We start from the raw sequence: 23,603 nt of genomic DNA on the forward strand, positions 1-23,603 counted from the left end.
CTCCAGTTTTTTGGAAACGGTCCTGACCAACAATTTCCTGTTTTTTTGACAAAAAATATTTCAAACAGATCTCTGGAGTGGCAATAGGTGCAGCTTGTGCCCCAACCTTTGCTAATGCAGTTTTATTAAAATAAGAAAAGGAAGTGGCATTTAAAATGGACTATTTTCAGCACTGTAACAGCTATTGCCGCTTTTTGGATGACATCTTTTTTATTTGGTCAGGTACTCCACACCAACTAGAGGTATTCATAACAGAACTGGAGAAATCTACAGACTCTTAGATTTTCATCCCACAATGAAGAGCACAAGATACACTTTGTGGATGTTGAACTTGTGAAGAATAGTGATGGCACATTAAACACATCTATACATATTGTAAACCTACATGCTGTAATGTATTTCTGCATTTCAGGAGTTGCCATCCTTTTCAGCGAAAGAAAGATGTTCTAAAAAAGTCAATTTGCATGAATTTCTAGGTTAACATCAAACAATGACAAGTGCTTTAGACTTTTTGAGTTATTAAAAAACATGTTTTTGGATTGTGGATATCCTGTGGACTTAGTTGAGAAGATCAGAGAAGAAATCTGGGCAGAGAAAACTAAGTATGCACGCTCCAATTATACATCATAGTTTATGCACCAATGAAACTAACAAAGGTGAACAAAGGTACGTAAGTGATCAGAATTTCATCACTCATTATTTCCTGGATGCAGCAGACATCAGAAATATTATTTAAAAAAAAATGGACATTAGTACAAAATGAAAGTGACTTAAAGGGTCACTTTGATGGTATGGCCTCTTGCACCTATAAGAACTGTCCAAACTTCAAGACAATTCTAGAGATATCAGATAAAAAAATCGTACTGGAAGTTTTGAGACCCTGAAATGTGGCCGGTGCAAACAATGCATGTATATAGAAAATAACTACAGTAAGACACTTGGGGACAGTGTAGAAGATGGCTTAGTAGGGGCAGATATTTTTGCTATACATCTAAAGTTGTTTACCTTGCCAGTCATGCACATCCTTTTATATAGGCAACACCAACAATTCACTTAACAAATGTATTTATCAGCATTTGTATAGCATAAAAAATAAATAAATATGAGACAATAAAAGTGCTCTAGCAAGGCATGCAATAAGCTGTGAACATTTTTCTCTGTTTAGATTCTCCATTCTTGAAAGGATTACAGATGAAAACAACAAAGGGAACTGACAGAATTTATTATTGTGCAAAGAATTATGTTGGCAGTTACTTTTAAATGCCACAAGTGTACCAGGTTTAAATGACTAGTGAACTGAAATATAAGGCTTCTAAACTTTCAGCATTGACTGAATATTTTAAAGTTATTTTTTCAGCACCCAATGTATTTACAGCATTCAGTGGTAAAATGCTAGTTTTCCTTTCAAAATGGATCTTTTGATATTTTCTTGCTTGACTTGTTGACAGTGGTTTCCAGTGTTACATAGTTTCACTGCTGTTTTTAAACAGCACAGGTTACTTTTAAATTGCACAGGTCACTTTAAGAATTGTGCCTGTCTTTTTTGATACATTGTTACATACTTCCTGTTTGTTACATACTCCCTTTTGATATAAAATGGGCTGTTTTAGAGTGCTCTTATGATATTGGGACTTTTTAGGTATTTTTATTTCTTTCTGAAGTTGTCTACAATAAGTTAGATGAAAGCGCTAATATTTTAAATGATTTTGTAATAAAAGATACACTTGGAAACGTTTGACTGTCCAGGTCATTTTGGCTTTAGGAGAGGGTAACTGTTTAACTCTTGGCTTCTTTCTGACAGAAATCACCATAGAAACAGACCAATTCATGTCAGGACATAACCTGGGGAACAGGCATCCTAGTATGGCTAACCTGAGAAGATTTCTTCTCATTCCTCTCAGACCAACAAGAATTGTTCTCCCATGCTTTTCAAAGACACTGTAACACCTACAAAGGACATGTGTATACCCTCATCCATGGCAGCTGAAGGGATTACACCAGAGGAAACCAAGGAAGAAGACAAGTGGTCTTAGGAACCAGAAATAGCCACTACATGGTCAACCATCTGTGGTTGACTCAAAGTAGTAACTTGCTGAAGAGGCAAAGGCTGCGCTGTAATTTTTTTTCTTTTCATGGTGGAAGAAGGAAGAACTAAGGACTTTGTAAACTGTTCCATTGTAAAATTATGAAAGAAGCCTCAAACTTTGGTAACAATGACAGCAGCAGTCAATAAGTTGCAAGTATCAAAAACAGTACCGTATTCACCAGAACAAGCACAATGCACACTTACCCCAGCCTCTGAAAACAATCTATAAAGTATTTATCAATAAATTTCAGAGTTAAACTTTCAAAAAAACACAAGTTTTACACTAAACATAAAAAAAGAAAAACACTTTTTTAACAGAGAAGTCAAACAACATTCTAAAATATTGTAATTCCTAATAAAAATAAAATGTTCTTCTTAGAAAAGTAATTTCATAGTCATAAAATTAACGTGGAAGTTTTTTTTTTCGCCCAAAGGGAGTTTATATGTCCAGCAATGGAGAAATGCTAGTTGATTATCTATACTCGAAATCCTGCAAGAGGAACACTCTTTGAAAGCAGGGAATCTCTAAATGGCTTGGCACCCAATCTGCTGATTTTCTCCAGCCCAGCTTAAGCTCTTAATGCTCTGGGAGCATGGAAATTGGCATTAAGCTTTGCAAATTGGCCTGCTGTTATACCCTAGGCAGGCTATAGCCCATATAGCTATGGCTAATGCAGCAGTGATCTAATGATGAACATCCTCTCGTCACTTTTTTTAAGAATCTCAGCTGCAGAACGGTGAAACAGGATCTCCTTATCCGGGAAGAATTTTAAAATCTGAGCTTTCTTATCTTGTAATAAATTTTGAGAGTGCAATCAAGTAAATCATCGCATAACCGAACCAGGAGCTGTAGCTCAGGTAACAGTGTTAGTAGTGCAGTAGGAAGATTTTAAGGAATATTTGATTACATGAGAAGCAGTTAAAATAGGAATAATCAAGGAATTATTTACCTGTGAAGAAGGATCGTTAACAGTTAACTTTTTCATCTTCTTAAAAGACATAAGTAAAATCTTTAATATGTGAGCCTGTCAGTTTAGCATTCTCTATACTAAATTGACAGAATAAATACACTTTCTTCTCAAATCTAACAAAATCTTTCTCACCCTTTTTGGGGGTGGGGTGAGGTGGGGATCAGCATAACAATTTGCTTAAGAGAATCAATCTAAGATAAGGCAATTACTGTAGTATCTTCTTCAGGGGCAGAAAATAGACATTTTTGAGTTTGACATATTTTGTGTAACCTGCCAGACTTTGTAGGAGCAGTAAGTTGACTCTCAGTTAAACAAAAGTTGTCATAATACCCTCAAAAGCGTATACGACAGGAAGGAAAGCTACAGATTGTAGAATATTCAGCTGTAACAAATCATAATACTTTCGCTGTGAAATAAGAATTTAATTTATGTCCAATGAAATATCTAATTCACTTTACTTAATAGTCTCAGAAACAGATAGATCTTATGTTGGAAAAGCTGAAGCAACACTTTCCTCAAAACCAGAATCTTCACTTTGTTAAGAAAACACTGAAGCATACCGTTCTCATTCCAATTTCTGTTCTGACTGAAAATAAGAAACAGAAAGAATGTGAACTATTTTTTCTTTTTCTGCCAGTGGAGGAGTTAGTCAACTGAAAAGCAGAATCAGTTCCAAAGCAAATCCCAGCAAGACGTCTCTGTCTGTAGAAACTTTCACAGGAGAAGAGGTGCTTAATTTTCCTGTTTCTGTTTTCTTTTCCTGTGGTAGTTCCTGCAAAAAGACAAATCTAAGGAAGCACACTATTGTGGGATAAGGCATCCTTTCTTGGCTGAACAAAAGACATCCACGTACCCCTTCCCTCAAGCCTAACAAGTGACATTTTTCTTTGCCCACACAGGAAATTACTACAACTGCAGAAGACATGTCTAGTTCCCAGTCCTTAGTGGCTGCAGGTGCTATATCAGAGGGAAAGGGGGAAAAGATGAGTGGTCTGAGGAACCAAGTCTGGCTACAACAGTCACCATCGGCAACTGAAATACAGAAGGAATCGGCCTGACACCTAAAGACTCTTATGCAATTTTCTTCTTTTTCCGGATGGGGAGGGATAAGCTGAGGAGACCAGTAACTGTTACATACAAATGTTTAATAATAAAGTACGGAGGACTGGTAGATGAGCTGACTTTTTGATAATTAATGGGTCTGAGGTAAGAAAATCACTGACAGACCCCCAAAAGCACCATGTCCTGCCCCTCATACACAATGCTGGGTGACAACAGTAGAAACCAAATAAAATATGTTTTACACAGTCTGTTCACACAAGCATTTACAAGTAAAACTACTATTACAAGTAATGACATGCCCTACAAATAAAAGTTCACAGTTAAAAGTACATAGTTAAAAAAGAAACAAACTAGTTTTACTCAGGAAAACAAAGTAGTTAAATTTTTCCCCAGCAGGAAACTTATTTGTCCAGCCTTCACTAGATAACCATCAGTACCATGAAGCCCACAAAAGGAGTGCACTTTATAAACAAGAATACGTTAAGATTTTAGAACTCGAAATGCCTTTTTATATGGAGCACTACCTGAGCTCCTGGCAGTTAGAGTATATTGAAGGTGCTCTTAAGCTTTGAAAAGATGGCAGGTTGGTCATATACTTGGCAAGATACACCTGCAATAGCTTAAGCTACTTCAACAGTTATCTAATGTTGAACATCTTCTATGAATGTTTCTGGTGCTAATTTGGCACTAAATTTATTTGCATCAGAGTAGGTAATACTGTGGTGAATTAATTCAGAAAATTGCTGAATGCAGTTTGTTAATCACCTGATCTGATGCAGTTAAAGAAGGATTAATAATTAACCTTGTCTTTGGATGATCATTGTAATTCATGTTTCACTTTAATATTCCTTAACAGCTTTCAGAATTTTTTTGACAAAGTCTTTAACTTGGGTAGATTTTGATTTATTACAGGTTTAAATTAGTTTTTTTTTATTTTATTGTTAAACTTCTGAATGCTGATATCACCAAAGTAACTTTTTTGTATTATTCAGTATATCTGGTTAATTCTATTTGTTATATGAGAGTAAAATTCACTGCCATAAGTGAAAGCTGAGACTACATGAGGGCTGAAATTTTGCAGATGAATTTTGAGCGGTCATACAATTTGTGTTTAAGTATCCCACCTTTCAGGTGTAAGCGTTCCAGTTAAGAAATGAATATATGAAATCACCCATCAACAAGTTATTTTTGTTTATGGGTAGTTCATTTCTTTCATTGTCTTTTGGGGATTTGAAAGTGATATACATCATTTTATGAATTAAAAAATTGTCTTGCTTAGGGTGGTTAAGTTCAATATGTTTTGTTTTTGAGTTGAAGGGAGTATGTCTATAGATCCAACTAGATCTCTGACAAATACAGATACTCTAGGATTGCCGCCTTTCCAAATGCCCACAGTGGGACATTTTTTGTAGAAAAGTGAAATTTTGCAGGATAAAACATACCCATAGCCAGTACATAGAACAGAACTTCCCTTTTTTCCAAAAATAAAAGCTTACTCTCAGAGTATTTGAGTTGCTTATGCTGTTTCTTATATTATTTAGGTGTTTGAGATATACAATAATTGTTTTATGCAACTATTAAAGAAAACTTAGGAAATATTTTTTGTCCTAAATCTCAACACATTTGTTATTTTGATTTTATTATTTTTTTGTAGGACACATCTGCCAAAAAGGGGGCTGTCCTGTACAAACAGGGACAGGTGGTAACCCTATAATATTCCTCCAATGCTCACTGGGACTATATGCATTGTTGAATTTGAATAACTCCACTGTAGGAATAGGAGTTCAGCAGGTGTATTCTAACTACCTCTCTCCACTGCATAGCAATCTTTAACACACACTCCAAATTACCACAGCCACAGAAACACTTTTGTGCCGCATCCAAAGTATAGTATTCAAAAGCATGCATACTATACTCTCTTGTAATTTGAGAATAGCATCACACATATCAGTTTGTTTTACCCTTGAATGTCTCTTTGGATCCCACATTGAGTGAAATCTGAAACTTAGTCTTACAGTCATCAGAAAAACAAAAGATTACAAGAGATGAAAATATACAATACATACAACCACCAGTAGAAAAATTTTACAAAAGTACATTTAAAGTACTTTTTATGATATGCCATACCAGCAATAATGATAAACAGTAATATTTTTAATATTTGCAATGCTTACACAAACACTAAATGTTATTGCTCTTACTTTATACAATGCTGCCAGAAAGTCCTCTGTAAATCGTGCTCCAGGTTCAGAAGTCAGCCAGACACAGAAGTGATTTTTTAGGTTCCGAGTTTCTGTATTCATAAGGAGAATAATAAGAGTATGCTTTATTTGTAATGTATACTTTTAGTCAGAGATGTTTGACTATGTGAATTCTTATGTAACTAAATGAGTTAGCAGAGACTAATACATGTTCAAACTTTAATTTGTGTACAAGTATCACCAATATCTACTAGTACATATAAATATATATGCATACATGTACATATATATATTTGTCTGTGTATTTTATTTATATGTGTATGTATGTATAAAGAGACAGAGAGAGTGAGCAAAAGATAGTAGATGAAAAAAACATATAAAGATACTATAGTAAAAATGACTTGTCCACTGAATCCATTTGAATCCATGCAAGTACTGTAAACACCTGTTAGCAGGACACCATGACCCTACTAATTTTTCCACCTTTCCTAAGCAAAATTATACCTCTCTGAAAATCTATATCACTCTAGTCCACTCTTAATAATGCATCCCAGAGTTTTACAGCCAGCCTGTAAAGTAACATTTCTTCATGTTGCATATGATTTCCATTCTGCTGACTCAGCCATCTTTGCTTTCGCAGTCCTACATCAACTACCTGCCTGCAGTTGATGATGTACATTCACATTAATTATCTCCTTTCCTCTTCTCTCCTCCTTTGCAAACATGAATGCCCTGTGCCTCTTTCGGTACCTAACATCCCCACATTCATCTTAATGACTCAATAACTCACTGCTGGAAACTCATTAAGCTTGATATCATTCCAAGACTTAGACCTCAGAAATGGAATATCACATTCTAGATGTGCTTTCACCAGTGTCTTGCTTGAAAGATGAATGACTTTTACAACTCTTAGGTTCATATTATGAAAACCTAGTCAAGGTGTTAGTCATTGCTCCTGCCCCCTCACACTGTATAGCATAAGTCAACACAGGCAAAGTTTAATAACTGGATACATTTCCTTCTTTCCTAAGATAATATATGTAAGCACTGCTACTTTTTCATCTCTGAAGTAAATCTTACATTCTTCACAAAAAAAAAAAAAGATGCCACTTTCATACCCCTACCACAGGTCTCATGAGGTCATGCTGCAAGATGCACCTCTATCTTCAACCACGTATCTATATTATGGTGTCATCAATAAAAGGGTAGATATTATTATCCTGCTTTAGGGTGACATTTGAAACAAATATGCTGAACAAACTGACATTAGCAATCTATCTTGAGAGAAAAGACTGCTCACTGGCTTGTCACCAGATAGACACCCTCCACTCCTTTACCTGCGACTGTAGCATTTGCATCCAGTGAGCTTTGCAATTCCCCACCCATCACAGTTAGCTGCATCCATCCTGCATGAGGTTTAATTTCCACATCATCCTTCTGTTATATATTGTGTCAAAGCTTTAAGTGAAGACAAGATATTCTACAGTGACAGCATTTCCCTTGTCAATTCCTGTGATGACCCAGATACAGCACTGCCTCAGGGTGGCTAACAAGAGATCTGTTACTCAGTCTGTGCTTTCACTCACTTACTGAACATGTTGTGGTCAGGAACTCATTCAGTTCTAGAGAAGTCTTTTCAAAGACCAGAGTGTGTAGGAAAGCCCATTTTTACATTCGCAGCATCTTTTGCAGCCTCAACTAGACACCACTGCTATCCCACGGTACTTCTATATTACTGCTTCACTTATTCAGAATAGGGGAAAAACACACACACAAAAAAAGAGACAGTATGGAAAATATAATTGTGTGTGTGTGTGTGTGTGTGTGTGTGTGTGTGTGTGTGTGTGTGTGTGTGTGTGTGTGTGTGTGTGTGAATGTGTGTGTGTGAATGTGTGTGTGTGTGTGTGCGTGTATGTGTGTGTGTATGTCTGTGTGCATGTATGTGTGTGTATGTCTGCATGTATGTGCGAGTGTACGCAAGTGAGTGTGCAATCAATAACACAAGCTGGGATGTATGCTAAGCAAATATTACAGTAAACTCAGATGGGTAATGTAATCCTGAATGTGTGATAACACCCGTTCAATGGACAAACCAGTAAGTGTTAGTGCTCTAATAAATTATGTTTTTTTATGCATATTGAAAATATTTTACAAAGCTTTGACAGCAAATTAAACTGCTTCATTATGGAGTCCAAAGTATACACACACACACACACACACACACACACACACACACACACACACACACACACACACACACACACACACACACCTATTTCTTCTTTCATTTTTAAACATTTAATAGTTGTAGAAGCACTGCTTTCATAAATCACTTTTAAAACTGTCATCAGTACCTGGATTTTTATACTGCTTTTACCTCTCAGTTTTTTTGCGTTATTCAGAATATGATGAAGTCTCCTGAGAAATGACTTAGATGCCAGCTGAAGATTCTCTATGAGCAACCAGCTATCTTTCTTTAATATGTCTTCGAGTGCTGCTTCTATTTCATTTTCACAGCCTTCCCTTGCACTAAATGGACTTACAGAAATGCCCATCTCCTGAAAAAAGCAAACAAGAAGGTGCTTTTAATTTAGCATTAAATAACAATGACTGAACAACAATCTATAACCTTAACTGTTTGTAACTCACAGGCAGAATACAAAATATTTAACAAAAGCCAAAAGAAAATATAAGTGAAAAACAGTGAATGCAATAAATATAATCATAAGATCATAGGAGATTACTAGGCTATCGACCCGGAGGTCGTTTTAAGTCTAGCCATTTCATCCCAATGTAATACCACAGAAATACTAGTCAATACCAAAGACTGCGTTTAGTGATGACCGTCCATTTCCAGGAGGATTGCAGGCACTATCCCCGGTAAGAAATTACGGTGCCCCATCCACTCATCAGGATTGTCTTGAACCATGTCATAGAGGTGCGCTGCTTCACATGAAGTGATAGCCTGTTCCAAAGATGCGGCAGTTGCTGAGAGGTAAATGTGTCCCTCCAGCATGTCCTATTTAAGTTGTAGGCCATATTTAGGTGCTTGAAACGAGTAGCCCTAGTCCTATTTGATTTAAGGATATGCAGCAAGTTCATTAGGTTTGGGTCTTGGATTGCTCTGTAGGCCAGGCATAAGTCCCCCCTTAGGATAACCTAGACAGTTGTCCTGAAAGGAAATTTGTTTGATTCCAAGCTTAAAGGTTATAATGCAAAATGGCACTGAAAATAGCTACCTATCTCAAGTTTTGGGAAAGTCATTGAGAAGTTTTATCTGTCTTTTCATATTATTTTTAATTATAGAAAGAGTATTTATGGTACTGCAGTACAGAAGGCCAGTGATTTGTCTCAGACAGTCAAATGACTGATTAGTTTACTATGTAAATTGTATTTATTTTTATTTAACCTTTTCTTGAACAGGTTAGTCCCACTAGGCTATTGGCCTTTTTTCAGGGGAGTCCTGAGATGATATTTATACTACCAGGGGATATTTGACTAGGACATTGGAGAACTTGTCCTATTCTCTTCAACAGGTACCGTGAGATCTTTTACATCCAAATGAGTTACTGGGACCTCGGTTTAATGTTTCAGTCAAAGGAAAGACACTCAGGAGTGCAGCCACACCTTATGCTGAAATGCAGTACCAGAAGTCCATCTACCTGATGTGGGAATAGAAGCCACAGCCTTCTGCACCAAAGGTGAGTTTCTTACCTGCTTTGCCACAGACACTGTGCAAATAAGTCCCACTGGACACAACAGTCTTTTTATTGGGGTAATTAAATAGTTTTAGTCAGTTCAGTGGTTTGCTTACACTCACAGTATGTGCATAAAAATGAGAAATAAGGGAATTAAATCCAGATCCAAGTGATACAGCTTATTAGAGCATTACCATGCACAATGTATGATGTTCCCAGTAAAGTAATAACAGTAACACACTTTTTAATTTGGCATCAGTAGTAAAACATTAATACACTGTTTCTACCTTTCGATATTAATTTCTGACAATACATTAAATCTACTGAAGATTCAGAGTTTTCTTTCCACAACATTTTGCGAGAAGACAAGTGTATGAATGTTTAGCAATCTGTATGAACCTCCTCAAAGCAAAAGTAAAATTTCAACTGATAGAAATGTTATTGAATGGCCTAGAAGAGCTGGGCTCTAAAGACAAACCTAATAACCAGATACACCCTCAGGCACAGGTGTTTTAAGTTTGGGTAAGGCAAATCCATTCATATAGCAAAACCAGTGTGACACATCCCAGATGTAATGGGAAATCCATGTCAGACATATTAGGTGAATGCATGGTTGAAAGGCAGTTAAAACCATTGTTAAGTACATCTACAGCTAATTTTAGGAAACAGCAAACTCTAGGGACACTGGGGAAGCCATCTCTGTTGAACAGCTCTAAACACGTGCATGCTTACTTTTTGCATTTATTCTCCAGCAGCCACTTTACATTGTCTGGGAGACATGGGAGCCAGAACCAATACCTTCAATCAGGAATATAAGGAGAAGAACCAGTTCTCAATGGCAAGCCAGTGCATGGCACCCACATACCATCCCCACACACACACACACACACACACACAAACCAAACACATATGTGCAAGTATTTAGAGACTCAATAGTTACATGCAGTTTCTGAATTGTAGGCATCTCCAAAAGAAACTGAAGAAAAACAAGTACTATGCATCAGTCTGAGCATTTTTAAATTTTGTTAGAAGCTTTGCAAAACAAGAAAGCTTGTCAAGAGAAGAGTGGACTTCATATGGTGTTTGGGAGGTTGCTGGGGGCAATGTTTGGGAAGAATGTATTTAAGAGTATCAGCATTATATGTGTTTGTGTTTTCCCCATAGTAAATATAACATTTATGTTATAGGCAACTTGTTTGGAAATATCAGTGTCTGTATGAGAGAGGCTTACCTCCTAAGATATAGTGTAATTACATACCATGTTTGTCTGCTTAAGAATAACGTGGTTGTCAGTAAACATGAGACAACTGGTATATTGCATCAATATATTTTTTCCAAAATTAGAAACAACAAGACAAAGTAATATGTTATTTGGCAACCAGAATATCCCCAGAAATATCCCAAAATATCCCAAAAAATAGCTAAATACACCATGTGTCATATATTAATCTTTAATAAACAAAAACAAAGCTAATATGTTTTTGCATAACGGCAACCTCAGGTTCTGAAAAACTTATACCATCTTATATGCAAAAATTTGATCACATGGTCATTGACATCATCAAACATTAATGTTATTAGAACATTGTGGAGCCTGGATTCATTCCCATGCATGCAGCACATTGGGCAACAAGTGCCCTTCAGCACTCATTGTTTCCATAGCAGGTACAGATTTTACGGGATCAAGCTCCTAGCCCAAGAATCAACCCTCTGCAAAGGGTGCACCACAGACTTTCCACACACACTCACACCCAGGGCCAGTTTAGAGTGTCCAGTCCACCCACTGCATGCCTTTAGAATGTGGGAGGAAAATGGAGCACCATCATTAGAACATATAAATTAATACATTCTTAAACACATTCATACCTCAAGCATATGTTTTTTGAATACGTTTCAAAAATAAAACATTGTTAAGTCCAGGGATTTTAAAAGAATCAGTTTGAATTGTCCACTTTAATTCATCAGCTTCAGTTCTATTGATCAGGTTGCCATCTCTTGGATTAACAAACATAAATTATTAAACTTGAAATCTAAATGTATTGTTTTCACCCTTTTATGATAAATGTCATGCTAGGCCATTTGTGATTTTTCTCTTATTTATGTCAAATATATGCTCATAAATATGCTCTTTAAACTGGCGGTTGGTTTTGCCTATCTAATAAGCAAAACATGTGTGGCATTCAGCTAAATAAATATTGCACAATGTGCATACTGCCAAAAGGTAAAATGTTTACCTGTTTTCCAACAAACATAAGTATTAGTCTTATTTACAGATTTGCATATCAAGCAGAAATCACAGGTGAGTGCCATTTTGTTATAGTATGTGACCCAACATTCAGTCTTTTGTACCAGAACTTCCTTTTAAGATTCATCATAATATTTAATTTATTTATTTAATTATTTAACATTGTGTTTATCAGGAAAGTCCAACTGAGCAAGAGCCCATTTTCAGTGGAGGCCCAGGGAGAAATGCTCTAGACGCATGTCTTTGGAATAAAAATAAACACTTTTCCATGTGGCAAATGTTCAATTTGTCAGTATATTGCAACAAGTTTTGATACAATTAATAGAAAAAAGTTTATTACTTGGGGCATATATTCTTGCATTAGTAGAAATATTATTTATGCTATAGGGTGCTCATGTGAGAAATATTATATAGGTGAGACTAAAAGAAGCCTGGGAGACAGAGTTAAAGAGCATGTGAGAGATATAAAGAAAAATAAAACTATAAGCCCTGTAGCTGAACATTTTAATACAACACACTTGGGGGATTTTAGTAGTTTTAAAATAACAGTTTTGGAACAAATAGTACAACTATATGAAAGTGGTGAGATGTTAAAATTATTGAGAAAAAAGGAATCTATTTTGAATATTAAATATAATACTTTACAACCTTATGGATTAAATAAAGAATGTAATTGGCAGAGTTTTATTTAGAGGGTATTTTACTTTAAGATAAAGCCCTGTTTTAGTTTTAATTGAATGTATATAATTATGTAATTAATGGTGTTCTAAATAGTATATAAAGAAAGGTTTTATTACTGAAACAATTTTACTCTGTAAAGGCTGAGTGTGGCCGAGGCACTAAGAGAAAGTCAATTGTGGAATTAAATTGCTTTTGGTGAATATAAGAATGCATTTTCACTGGTTTTCTTTCACTGTATTGTTGTATGGTTCAAGTGGTGCTATTGTAGTTCTAAGATTTAAAGATGACCAGTGAATCCATGCGTTCCTTTCCCCGTATTTTTCGGGAAATTGGTTTGGAATTAATACAAAGAAATGGACAAACTAATGGTTATTTGGATATGCAACATATGGGAGAAAATGAAGGTGGTGTATCCAGTTATCAAAATAACACTACCCCAGAAGTACAGTCCAATACTGTGTCGAGTGTTTTAAAGAAATGGGAAGATTCCCGGCGAAGAGTGACTGTTAATCCTTTTGCTGCAATGGGTAAAAAAAACAGAAGTTTCTTCGTTGCCAGCAACACATGAACTATGTTCCCAGTTAGAAAAATTAATATTCAAGGAAACTGTCATATTTTATAATATAAATAGTCTTCAAAGATATCAGGAATTACAAATTACCCCACGGGGACTACGTGCAGTAAAAAGTCCTTCTATTCCTTTTGAGCTGACAGAGGAGCAAGAAATTAAATTCCATGAGAGATGGATAGCAGCAGCACATCGGTGTAGTACAGAGTGGGTAACTATATTAATAGAGAGAGACAATTATAAAAGAAGTAAATTAATGCAGAAAATCAAAAAAAATATGTGATGAAATTACTAAATTAACATCAAATACTGCTCTAGAATCATTTTTGTTTAACATCAGTGATAGACTGTCATCTTTTGAAAAAGATTTGATTAATCACAAGAAAAAAAAGTTACAGAGGGATATCAAAGATTATGAGCATAAAAAAGCTTTTTTACTTTCAACCAATGTGAAACAGAAACATCGCAGTGTCAGTTTTCAAAAAGATCAGAATACATCCCGGCTGCTGAGAAACAGAAGTTTTTACTCGGGGAAGAGTGGAGCGTCTTCAGCCGAAGAAGAACAGGTAGAACAGGAATTTCAAAATCTCCCTAGGGCTGGAGATACTGAATCTTTTTGGAGGACATTCCGAGGAAATAATGGCCAGAACAATGGCAACAGAAAACAAAGCTGGCAGGGACAGAGATCTGGGATATGACCGATATAAAAGAGGCAAATGGATGAAATAACCAGGTAGACTGTATTGACTCTTCACAATATGTTGGAAATTTGTCTAATTATGTTTTTGATGACACAGAATTATCTGTGTTACAAAAGGGTATTAAATTTATACCTACAGTATTACCGAGGATACATGACTTGAAAGGGGACATTTTTAAATTAGTACATAAAATGCACTTGAAAGATTATTTTTTTAACTATGAAAGTAAGAAGGATAATACGCTTAATGTAACAACAGATTCTAGTAATGAAGACAGTTTTTATTCATGTGATTCGGGTGGTGAGAATAATGTGTATCACTTACTTGACACAAGTAAGTTACCAGAGAAAAGTATGTTTATGCTGCCTTGTAAAAATCTTCATATACAACGTTTCTCTAATGCATTTAATTTAATATTGGAAAAAGAATTAGATGAGTTTAAGAAAATGGAAAAGGAATATAATTTAACTACAATTGAATGGACTAAATTAAAACAAAGGAGTATGAATGATGACATAGTATTTAAACCCTCAGATAAGGGAGGTAAATTAGTGGTAATGAATTCATTAGATTATTATCAAATGTGCATGTGCCATTCGAATGATACAGAAACTTATAGGAAAGTAAATGAAAGTATTTTGATACAGGCACAGCAAGATTTTGAAGCCTTGTTAAATAAGGTGGTTAGATTACATTATTTTATGACTAATGACATTACAACTAAATTTATTATGAAGGAAAATACAGTGGCAAAGTTTTTTTGTGTTCCCAAAATTCATAAGAGATTGAATAAACCTCCAGGTTGACCTATAGTGTCAGCAATAGGTTATTTTTCACAAAATCTTTGTTGCTTTTTGCATGAATTTTTGAAAGAGAAAGTCTTCTAACTTCCCTCGTATATTAAGAATTCTTTTATTTTCTATATAAAATTAAAGGAATAGGATGGACAGAAGACATGTATTTTATAACAGTGGATGTGGTTAGTTTATATACAAATATACAACACTGTTTTGGTCTAGAAGCAATACAACATTTTTTGGGAGATAGTCCTAGGACACATTATATTAAAGAATTGTTATATTTTTGTTTAAAAGATAATATTTTTGAATTTGATGGTACTCTGTATAGACAGAAGAAAGGTACAGACATGGGGGCAGGTATTGCCCCAGCATATGCCAATCTATTCATGGGGTTGGTGGAGCAAGTACATATATACAGAAGTACATTTTTTAGAAGTTTTGTTATTAGATATTTTAGGTTTATAGATGATTTGATTTTTGTTTGTCGGGGGGGGGGTAGGAATCAAGTAAATGAGTTTATACAATATCTTAATACAAATAAATATGATATTCAATTTGATGGAGTTCAAGTAGGCTTGAAGGTAATTTTTTTGGATAAAACACTTGAGGGGAAGTTGGGTGCTGAAATTCATACTAAAATACATAGAAAGTTTGATCAGGTTAATTTGATGTTACATGCCAGTAGTTGTCACCCCTATCATACATTAGCTTCAATTCCCTATGGAGAAATGTTAAGAATAAAAAGGCTGTGCAATAATAGATTGGAAGCATGTGAAGAAGCTAGAAAGATTGCTGCTATGTTTATAGAGAGGGGCCATAGCTCAGATACAGTAGATAAAAGTTTTTTGAAAATTTTTGGGAATACACAAATAAAAAGTGGTAGATTGAGAAATACCAACAGTAGAGATAAAGAAATATCTGAGTATAATTCTTTATTTTTTGTTTCCAAATATACAGTGTTTTCTGAGAGGTTAAATGAACTAGTTAAAGGTTATTGGGAACAACTAAAAAAGGAGGTTCCTTCACTTTCCCAAATAGATTTAAAATTTTCATATCAAAGGGGAAGGAGTCTTAAAGATTTTTTAGTCCATAGTAAATATTTTAAACCAAAGGATAGAATTACAAGTAATTTAATGAAAACAGGTACTTTTCCATGTGGCGAATGTTCAATTTGTCAGTATATTACAACAAGTTTTGATACAATTAATAGAAAAAAGTTTATTACTTGGGGCATATATTCTTACATTAGTAAAAATAGTATTTATGCTATAGGGTGCTCATGTGAGAAATATTATATAGGTGAGACTAAAAGAAGCCTGTGAGAAAGAGCTAAAGAGCATGTGAGAGATATAAAGAAAAATAAAAGTATAAGCCCTGTAGCTGAACATTTTAATACAACACACTTGGGGGATTTTAGTAGTTTTAAAATAACAGTTTTGGAACAAATAGTACAACTATATGAAAGTGGTGAGATGTTAAAACATTTATTGAGAAAAAAGGAATCTATTTTGATTATTAAATATAATACTTTACGGATTTTATGGATTAAATAAAGAATGTAATTGGCAGAGTTTTATTTAGAGTGTATTTTACTTTAAGATAAAGCCCTGTTTTAGTTTTAATTGAATGTATATAATTATGTAATTAATGGTGTTCTAAATAGTATATAAAGAAAGGTTTTATTACTGAAACAATTTTACTCTGTAAAGGCTGAGTGTGGCCGAGGCGCTAAGAAAAAGTCAATTGTGGAATTAAATTGCTTTTGGTGAATATAAGAAGCATTTTCACTGGTTTTCTTTCGCTGTGTTGTTGTATGGTTCAAGTGGTGCTATTGTAGTTTTAAGATAAGTATTAGTCTTGTTTACAGATTTGCATATCAAGCAGAAATCACAGGTCATTTTGTCATAGTATGTGACCCAACATTCAATCTTTTGTACCAGAACTTCCTTTTAAGATTCATGATAATATTTAATTTATTTATTTAATTATTTAACATTGTGTTTATCAGGAAAGTCCAACTGAGCCAGAGCCCATTTTCAGTGGAGGCCCAGGGAGAAATGCTCCAGATGCATGTCTTTGGAATAAAAATAAACTTAGGCACCTCACCCACTATATTCCTAAGTTACACATCAGTTATTAAAATATTCCATTTTTTTCTGATAATCTCACAAATGAAACCCTCATCCCTTGTACAGGTTATAAGATGAAATAAAACATTGACTTTCACCTTCTCTTTTGTTATATGAACAGGGTTAGAAAAGGTCTAGCATTCTCTGACCAATCATTTAATATTTCCTCCTTGGCATATGTAGATTTATCCTTATTATAACCTTTAGCAGTAAAATAAGCACAAAATTAATTTGGTACTGTCTCCAACTCAACATCAAGAGCAGTTAGCCTAGCTGCCCTCAACAATTTTCCCTTAATTACATTATTTAAGATGTATTTTGGATGCATACTAGTATGAAGCAAATAAATATTTTTCTTATGATCTTTCTTATAGTGTCTAGTGTATAGGCCATTTACTGACTTGGTAACTTGTATATCCAATAACTCTATAGTTACATTAGAGTGCTTCATTTCAAACTTTAAAAATATCTGTCATTGACTCAGTAAATCTACAAATCTCAGTTAAAGAACCTCTACATACTAAGAATACATCTATAACAAAGCATGCATAATATAAAATATTTCATTTATAAAAATCAAAGGGAAATAATTATTTTCCCACTGCATAAGGAGCATATCTGCAGTAGAATTAGCACACACTTAGTCCATCACCATCCCTGTCTTCTGGACATAATATTTATCATCAAAATAAAAAAAAAAATATTTTCTAATAGTAATTCTAATAACGAACATTTAAAACTTATCTTAGAGTTAGTGAAATATGTACTGACACTCAAATAACTTTTAATAAAATCAATACTGTCTCTAGCTGGAATAACAGTAAAAACTGACCTAATATTAATAGCACCTAGATGAAAGTCATTTGTCTGATTTTTAATGTCCCATTCATAGAGAGCACTTAAGAAATGTTTGCTATCACAAAAGATGGTTCATCTCGTAACAACTTCACTACTAAATAATTTCTCCATATAGATGGGGAGAGGTTCAGTCACCCACCCTCCATCAGAGACTATATGTCTCAAAGGTGGCCTCTTCATATTTTTGTGCATTTTTGAAAGCAGATAAATCCATGATATCATGGGTTCTGGCACATTAAAGTATTCAAACAACTAATTTGACAGAACCCAGACATACGTAAATTATATAAATATAATTTAAAATTTTATATCAATTTCACAGTTTGATATTTGAACACTGTCTTACAGATATCTTCATCAGATAACATTTCATACATTAATTCAATAAAAAAGGATGTCTACCTGTTTTATTGTAAATTTTTTATCATGTTGTAAGTCTCTTAGAGCTGTATATTCTATTGATGACAAGTTAAAGAATTCATATATAAGTTCTTATAACTTTTACTAGTCTTTCTAATATGAAATTAGTTTCTTATTTCAGTCTTGCAAACATTTAAAAATGCTTCATTCTTCATCTGAGACAAATGAGTTCTACATATTTGATCTTCTGTTCCTCCACACATTCCGAGTAGCATGCTATCTTAAGCAGTTCACTGCCAAAAAATAAGACTCAAAAAATTTGATTTTACCACAGCAGATTTGCAGATGATTGTTTTGGGTGGTACTGTCTTGACTATGGTACCAGCAGAAGGTTTCCCACAATGCAGCTGGGCTGGCTGAAGGAGAATAAGTATCCCAAGTTTACTCTGAGCAGCATCTAAAAGAAAACAACATATATCAAATATTAGGTGATAAAGGACAGATGATCACACTATACTGTCATATCAGCCTTCCAAGAAGCTCAGCCAAAAGAACCACATGAGATATGACCTAACATGCAACTCTTGTAAAGGCAGTACTAGCAGACTCGGAGGTCTCAGCAATCAAGCTTTTGTGATTTGAACAATCAGTTTAGTGAGACCCAGGTCATACCTCTCAACTGTTCAGATTTTTACAGCATGCCCACATTTTTGCTTCATATTTTTGCTCTGTGTCTCATAAAATAGCGGTTTTCTGTTGAATCTTTGAGAACTGAAGTGAGAAAATAATAGCAGGCATTTGAGTTTCAAACTTCATATCCTTCCGAAAAATGCAAATACCTGTTAAACTATCAAGTTTCTAAGTTTATAAGAAGAATATTTAATAATTGTCTTTATTTTGGGGCCTTTGTCACCCTCCACCCCCATTATGTGGACTTTGTCCAGATTTCTTGCTTTAACAGGTTGACAGGTATGCCAGGCATTACAGTCACTCTAATTCAAGATAACTTCACCAAGCAGAAGTGCTTATTACCTCTTATAACACATAATGTAGCCCACACATTAGACTTTGATCAAATGATCATTATCAGACAATCAATCAAACCTATGATCTAATATACTGTTGTGTTTCTTTTAACAGAAAGAACAAATTAGCAAAGTAGACTAGACAATGTATTTTAGCAGACAAAATCCAGAATATCAACAGCAATAATTCATCATGGCATGGTACATTTTATCTTAAATTATTCTGCTCAAACAAAATTTTAGATCACATTATTTTTAAAACTGTTTGACTATCAAACAGAATTGTCTGATAAAAAATCTGATTTGGATTTTATCTTTAATATGACAAAACAGTTTTTTTTTACACATAGTTGCCTGTTGATTAACAAAGTCTAGGAATTCAAGCCCTCTTATATTTACATTCTCGCTTACGCCCAGGGCACAAAATCCAAACTAGGTAACAGACACAGCTTAGTGCATGCCAACAGTAGATTTTTCCGGCACTAATGTGACTGCTAGCTGTTTTTTTCTTTCAAAGAATTTTGATGTCACCATAAGATGAGCAGATATTATCCGTTCTTCTGAAGTTTAGATAACTTCAGTACTCCATCCAGTGAAGTCATCTGCGGTGCTAATTTACTGGATACTAACTTTTAACAGCCTGTGTCACCAGAAGAACCACAATAGCAATACAGCAACCACTACTCCACAACAGATTTTCAGAAGTCCTCAGCAGAGCTAAAACATTATCTGTCCATGGGTACATATCTTTGGAACTATTGGTGTTAGTGAAAATGACCTATGACTCAAAGAAACTGTATGTATCAAGGAACAGCTTACAATTAATTTCAAAATAATCCATTTTCCTTCCTTTATATAACAACAGAAGAGACTATCTTAAGTTATTCCTGGACCTAACAAATCCTTCCATATTTATACTAGTAGCTATTTGGAACATGAGAGAATGTCTTTTGCTTATAAAATGAAACAATCATCCTCTGAGATACTCTCTGAAGGGATGGGTGAACTAAACAACAGTTTGTTACTGACAACTCTACCCTATCTACTACTGTTCAAACATTCATATATGACAAAAAGAATAGACAATGGAAATGTGTTCTGAATAATAAATAAAAAACAAAAACATTGAGCACTAAATCTATACAGAATAAAACTTAACAAGGAAAAACAATACTGCATTGAGGTTCACAGTAAACTGGCTAACACTAATGAATATTCAGTAACAAGATAAGTAAGGACAGAATAGCTAAAGACAGCCGCTGTTGCATACCACTAGAAATATGTGTTTTAGATACACACATATACACATATACACACATACAACCACACACACACACACACACACACACACACACAAACATATATATAGCTCTCAGGAAAGGTCACTGTCTTGTAGAAGCCTTCCTCCAAAGATTGAATATTAGTATGGACACATCTTATTCTTACAAGGCTCATGGTTGTGTTATAAGCAACGATTTAACAGCTATCTCAGAATAACAGCTATTCCATGATTTTCCTATTTTATTATGGTTTTACTAATTCTTCTAATATAACTCATGTATAGACTATTTTTAGTAAAATTAAAAGTGGAGTGACCTATGTTTGTCCGCCTTATATAAAAATATAAACATTAGATATGTAAGTGGTTACACTGCAAGCATGCTTTGAAGAGTAACTAAATACAGAACTGACATTTAGATTATCCTTAACATTAACCTTTACATTGCTTCCTATACTTCTGTTATCTGATTATTCTACTCAAGAATATATCTTATTTTCCCAAGGGTAACAAAAATTCTGTTCATGTGGTGAGCAGATGTAGATCAAATACTAGGGTCTGGAAGCCCTCCAGCTGGATAAAAGTGCATCCAGAAAATACAGATGTGTTGCTAAGTGACTGCAGCTCTCAGACTTAGGAGGGAAAGTAATGGCATACTGATGTTACATCCTTATTGCTCATGGTATGATAAAGAATGTTATTTTCCTTGTCTTTTGAAGTGGAATACAGTACATGGCAGTTTTCTGCTTGTATCACCAAAATTGCTTTTATTTTTGTGGCAACTATGAATGCTGTAATGGCTAAGGCACAAACAAGTTAAACTTACTCAATCATAATACATAAATAACGGAGACTGGTGAGTTCAAATCCAGGTCTCCAAGTCTGCAGCCTTACAAGTTATCCAATATGCCACAGAAGCTCAAAGTCTAAGGAATCAAGAGCTGTGCAAGTCTTACTATGAAAAATGTTACATTGCTATTTCTGATATTGTACAATCACACCTGAAATGGGTGATGTGTGTTTGGTTGACTGTTGCTTTGGTCAACAGGCAAAACTGCAGGGTTGTTTGGCCCAATGTCCTGTTTGTTAAATGGACATTTTGTTAGATGCTGGTTGTGTCAGAACAGGTAAATGGGATGTATACTAGGTGTATGTGTATGTGTGTGTGTGTTTGTGGGTGTATGATTTTGTGTGTGTGTGTTCATGCATGCATGCAAGGTGTGTGCCCAAACTGTCTGATGTAGTTGTATTGTTATAGAAAGGGCTTTTTAAGTTAAGATGCATGTTAGAGTTAACCTGCATTACTAAGGTGGATGAGGGATTTTTCTGACAAATTTGAATTGAATGTGGTCTGGTTTCGGGTAATGATTGGATAAGGAAAATTGTTTCCCTTTTCGGTGTACTAAGCATCGATTTGTTTTATTTTCAGTATAATGAATGCTTGACATGTTTTGGTGAATGTTTTGTATGCCGACCAAGTAACATGCTGACCACTCATTATATAATCCTTGAAATATATTACAGTACCCTGTGATCAAGCAGGTGCGTTATTCCTCTTTATCATTATCATGCATCCAAACTCAAAAGAATATATTCTTATCTGCTGCATGTGTTCTATTACATATACATGAAAACAATCGCTTTGTGTCATGCAAGGAAGTAATTACTAATTTAACTTTCATAAAAATCTTACTATTTCATTTGTGAAGGTTTTTTTTTTTTCCCCCTGGACCTCCATGGAAAAGAGATAAAATTATTCAGTTGAAATTTCCTGGCAACAAATGTCATTAAATATATAAATACAGTCCACTGGCACAAACACCTATGAAAACACACTGGTGTTCATCACTTAATTTCCCACCATGCCACCAATGGCACTTCAGGATCACTTAACTTCCCACCATGCCACCAATGGTACTTCATAATCACTTAACTTCCCACCATGCCACCAGTGGTACTTCAGGATTGTTAAACTTCCCACAATGCCACCAGTGGTACTTCAGGATCACTTAACTTCTCATCATGCAACCAATGGCACTTCAGGATCACTTAACTTCCCACCATACCACCAATGGTACTTGACGATCACTTAACTTCCCACCATGCCACCAGTGGTACTTCAGGATCCTGTAACTTCCCATCATGCCATCAATGGCACTCCAGGATCAATTAAATTCCTACCATGCTACCAATGGTACTTCAGGATCACTTAACTTCCCATCATGCCACCAATGGCACTTCAGGATCACTTAATTTCCCACCATGCCACCAACAGTACTTCAGGATCACTTTACTTCCCACCATGTTACCAACAGCACTTCAGGATCACTTAACCTTTCACTATGCCACCAATGGCACTTCAGGATCCCTTAACTTCCTTCAATGCCACCAATGGTATTTCAGGATCATTTAACCTTCCATCATGCCACGAATGGCACTTCAAGATCACTTAACTTCCCATCATGCCACTAATGGCACTTCAGGATTAGTTTACTTCCCATCAAGACCCCAGTGGTACTTCAGGTCTGAATAAACCCCAAGTCCTTCCACTTTGGTGAGCACTTACTTACTCAGTGCAAGTATAAATAGTGGCATTTCTCTTTCTTACTGGATATGGTTTTCTTTAAAATCCATGAAGGAGTGTAAAGGAACTGAAAAGAGAAATCACAGCTGAGATCAACAAGTCTCTGCTCTCCCTGCATGAACTATATATACTTCTCCAAATCAATACAATCAGTGCTAAAAATCCTGCTCTTTTGAAATAAAATTTTCATCCAAAACTGCTAAACCTAAAACATAAACTGAGAATAAGCAGAACTTATGACAATGCATGCATTAGGCAGTCCAGGTGTTAGAGAAGAGGAACGCTATTAGGTAAAATGGTGATAAATGTCTTTCTCTTTCTCTGGTAATACACTAGGTGCAGATTTTTTTGACTG

General features: G+C 35.0%; 1 protein-coding gene across 1 annotated transcript in view; it reads right to left on the bottom strand.

Moving 5' to 3' along the window:
* Positions 1-23,603, bottom strand: part of LOC122787923 (dynein beta chain, flagellar outer arm-like) — a 5,188,001-nt gene that overhangs the window by 921,171 nt on the left and 4,243,227 nt on the right. Inside the window, exons 85-87 of the mRNA XM_044054850.1 lie at positions 18,690-18,817; positions 8,698-8,878; positions 6,321-6,412 (exon numbers count right to left, since the gene is read on the bottom strand). Of these exons, the coding sequence (XP_043910785.1) occupies positions 6,321-6,412; positions 8,698-8,878; positions 18,690-18,817 (401 nt within the window). The remainder of the gene's footprint in view (positions 1-6,320; positions 6,413-8,697; positions 8,879-18,689; positions 18,818-23,603) is intronic.

Source organism: Protopterus annectens, chromosome 13.part0, assembly GCF_019279795.1.
Source record: "Protopterus annectens isolate FY-2018-M chromosome 13.part0, PAN1.0, whole genome shotgun sequence".
In the NCBI taxonomy this organism is placed as follows: Eukaryota; Metazoa; Chordata; order Ceratodontiformes; family Protopteridae; genus Protopterus; species Protopterus annectens.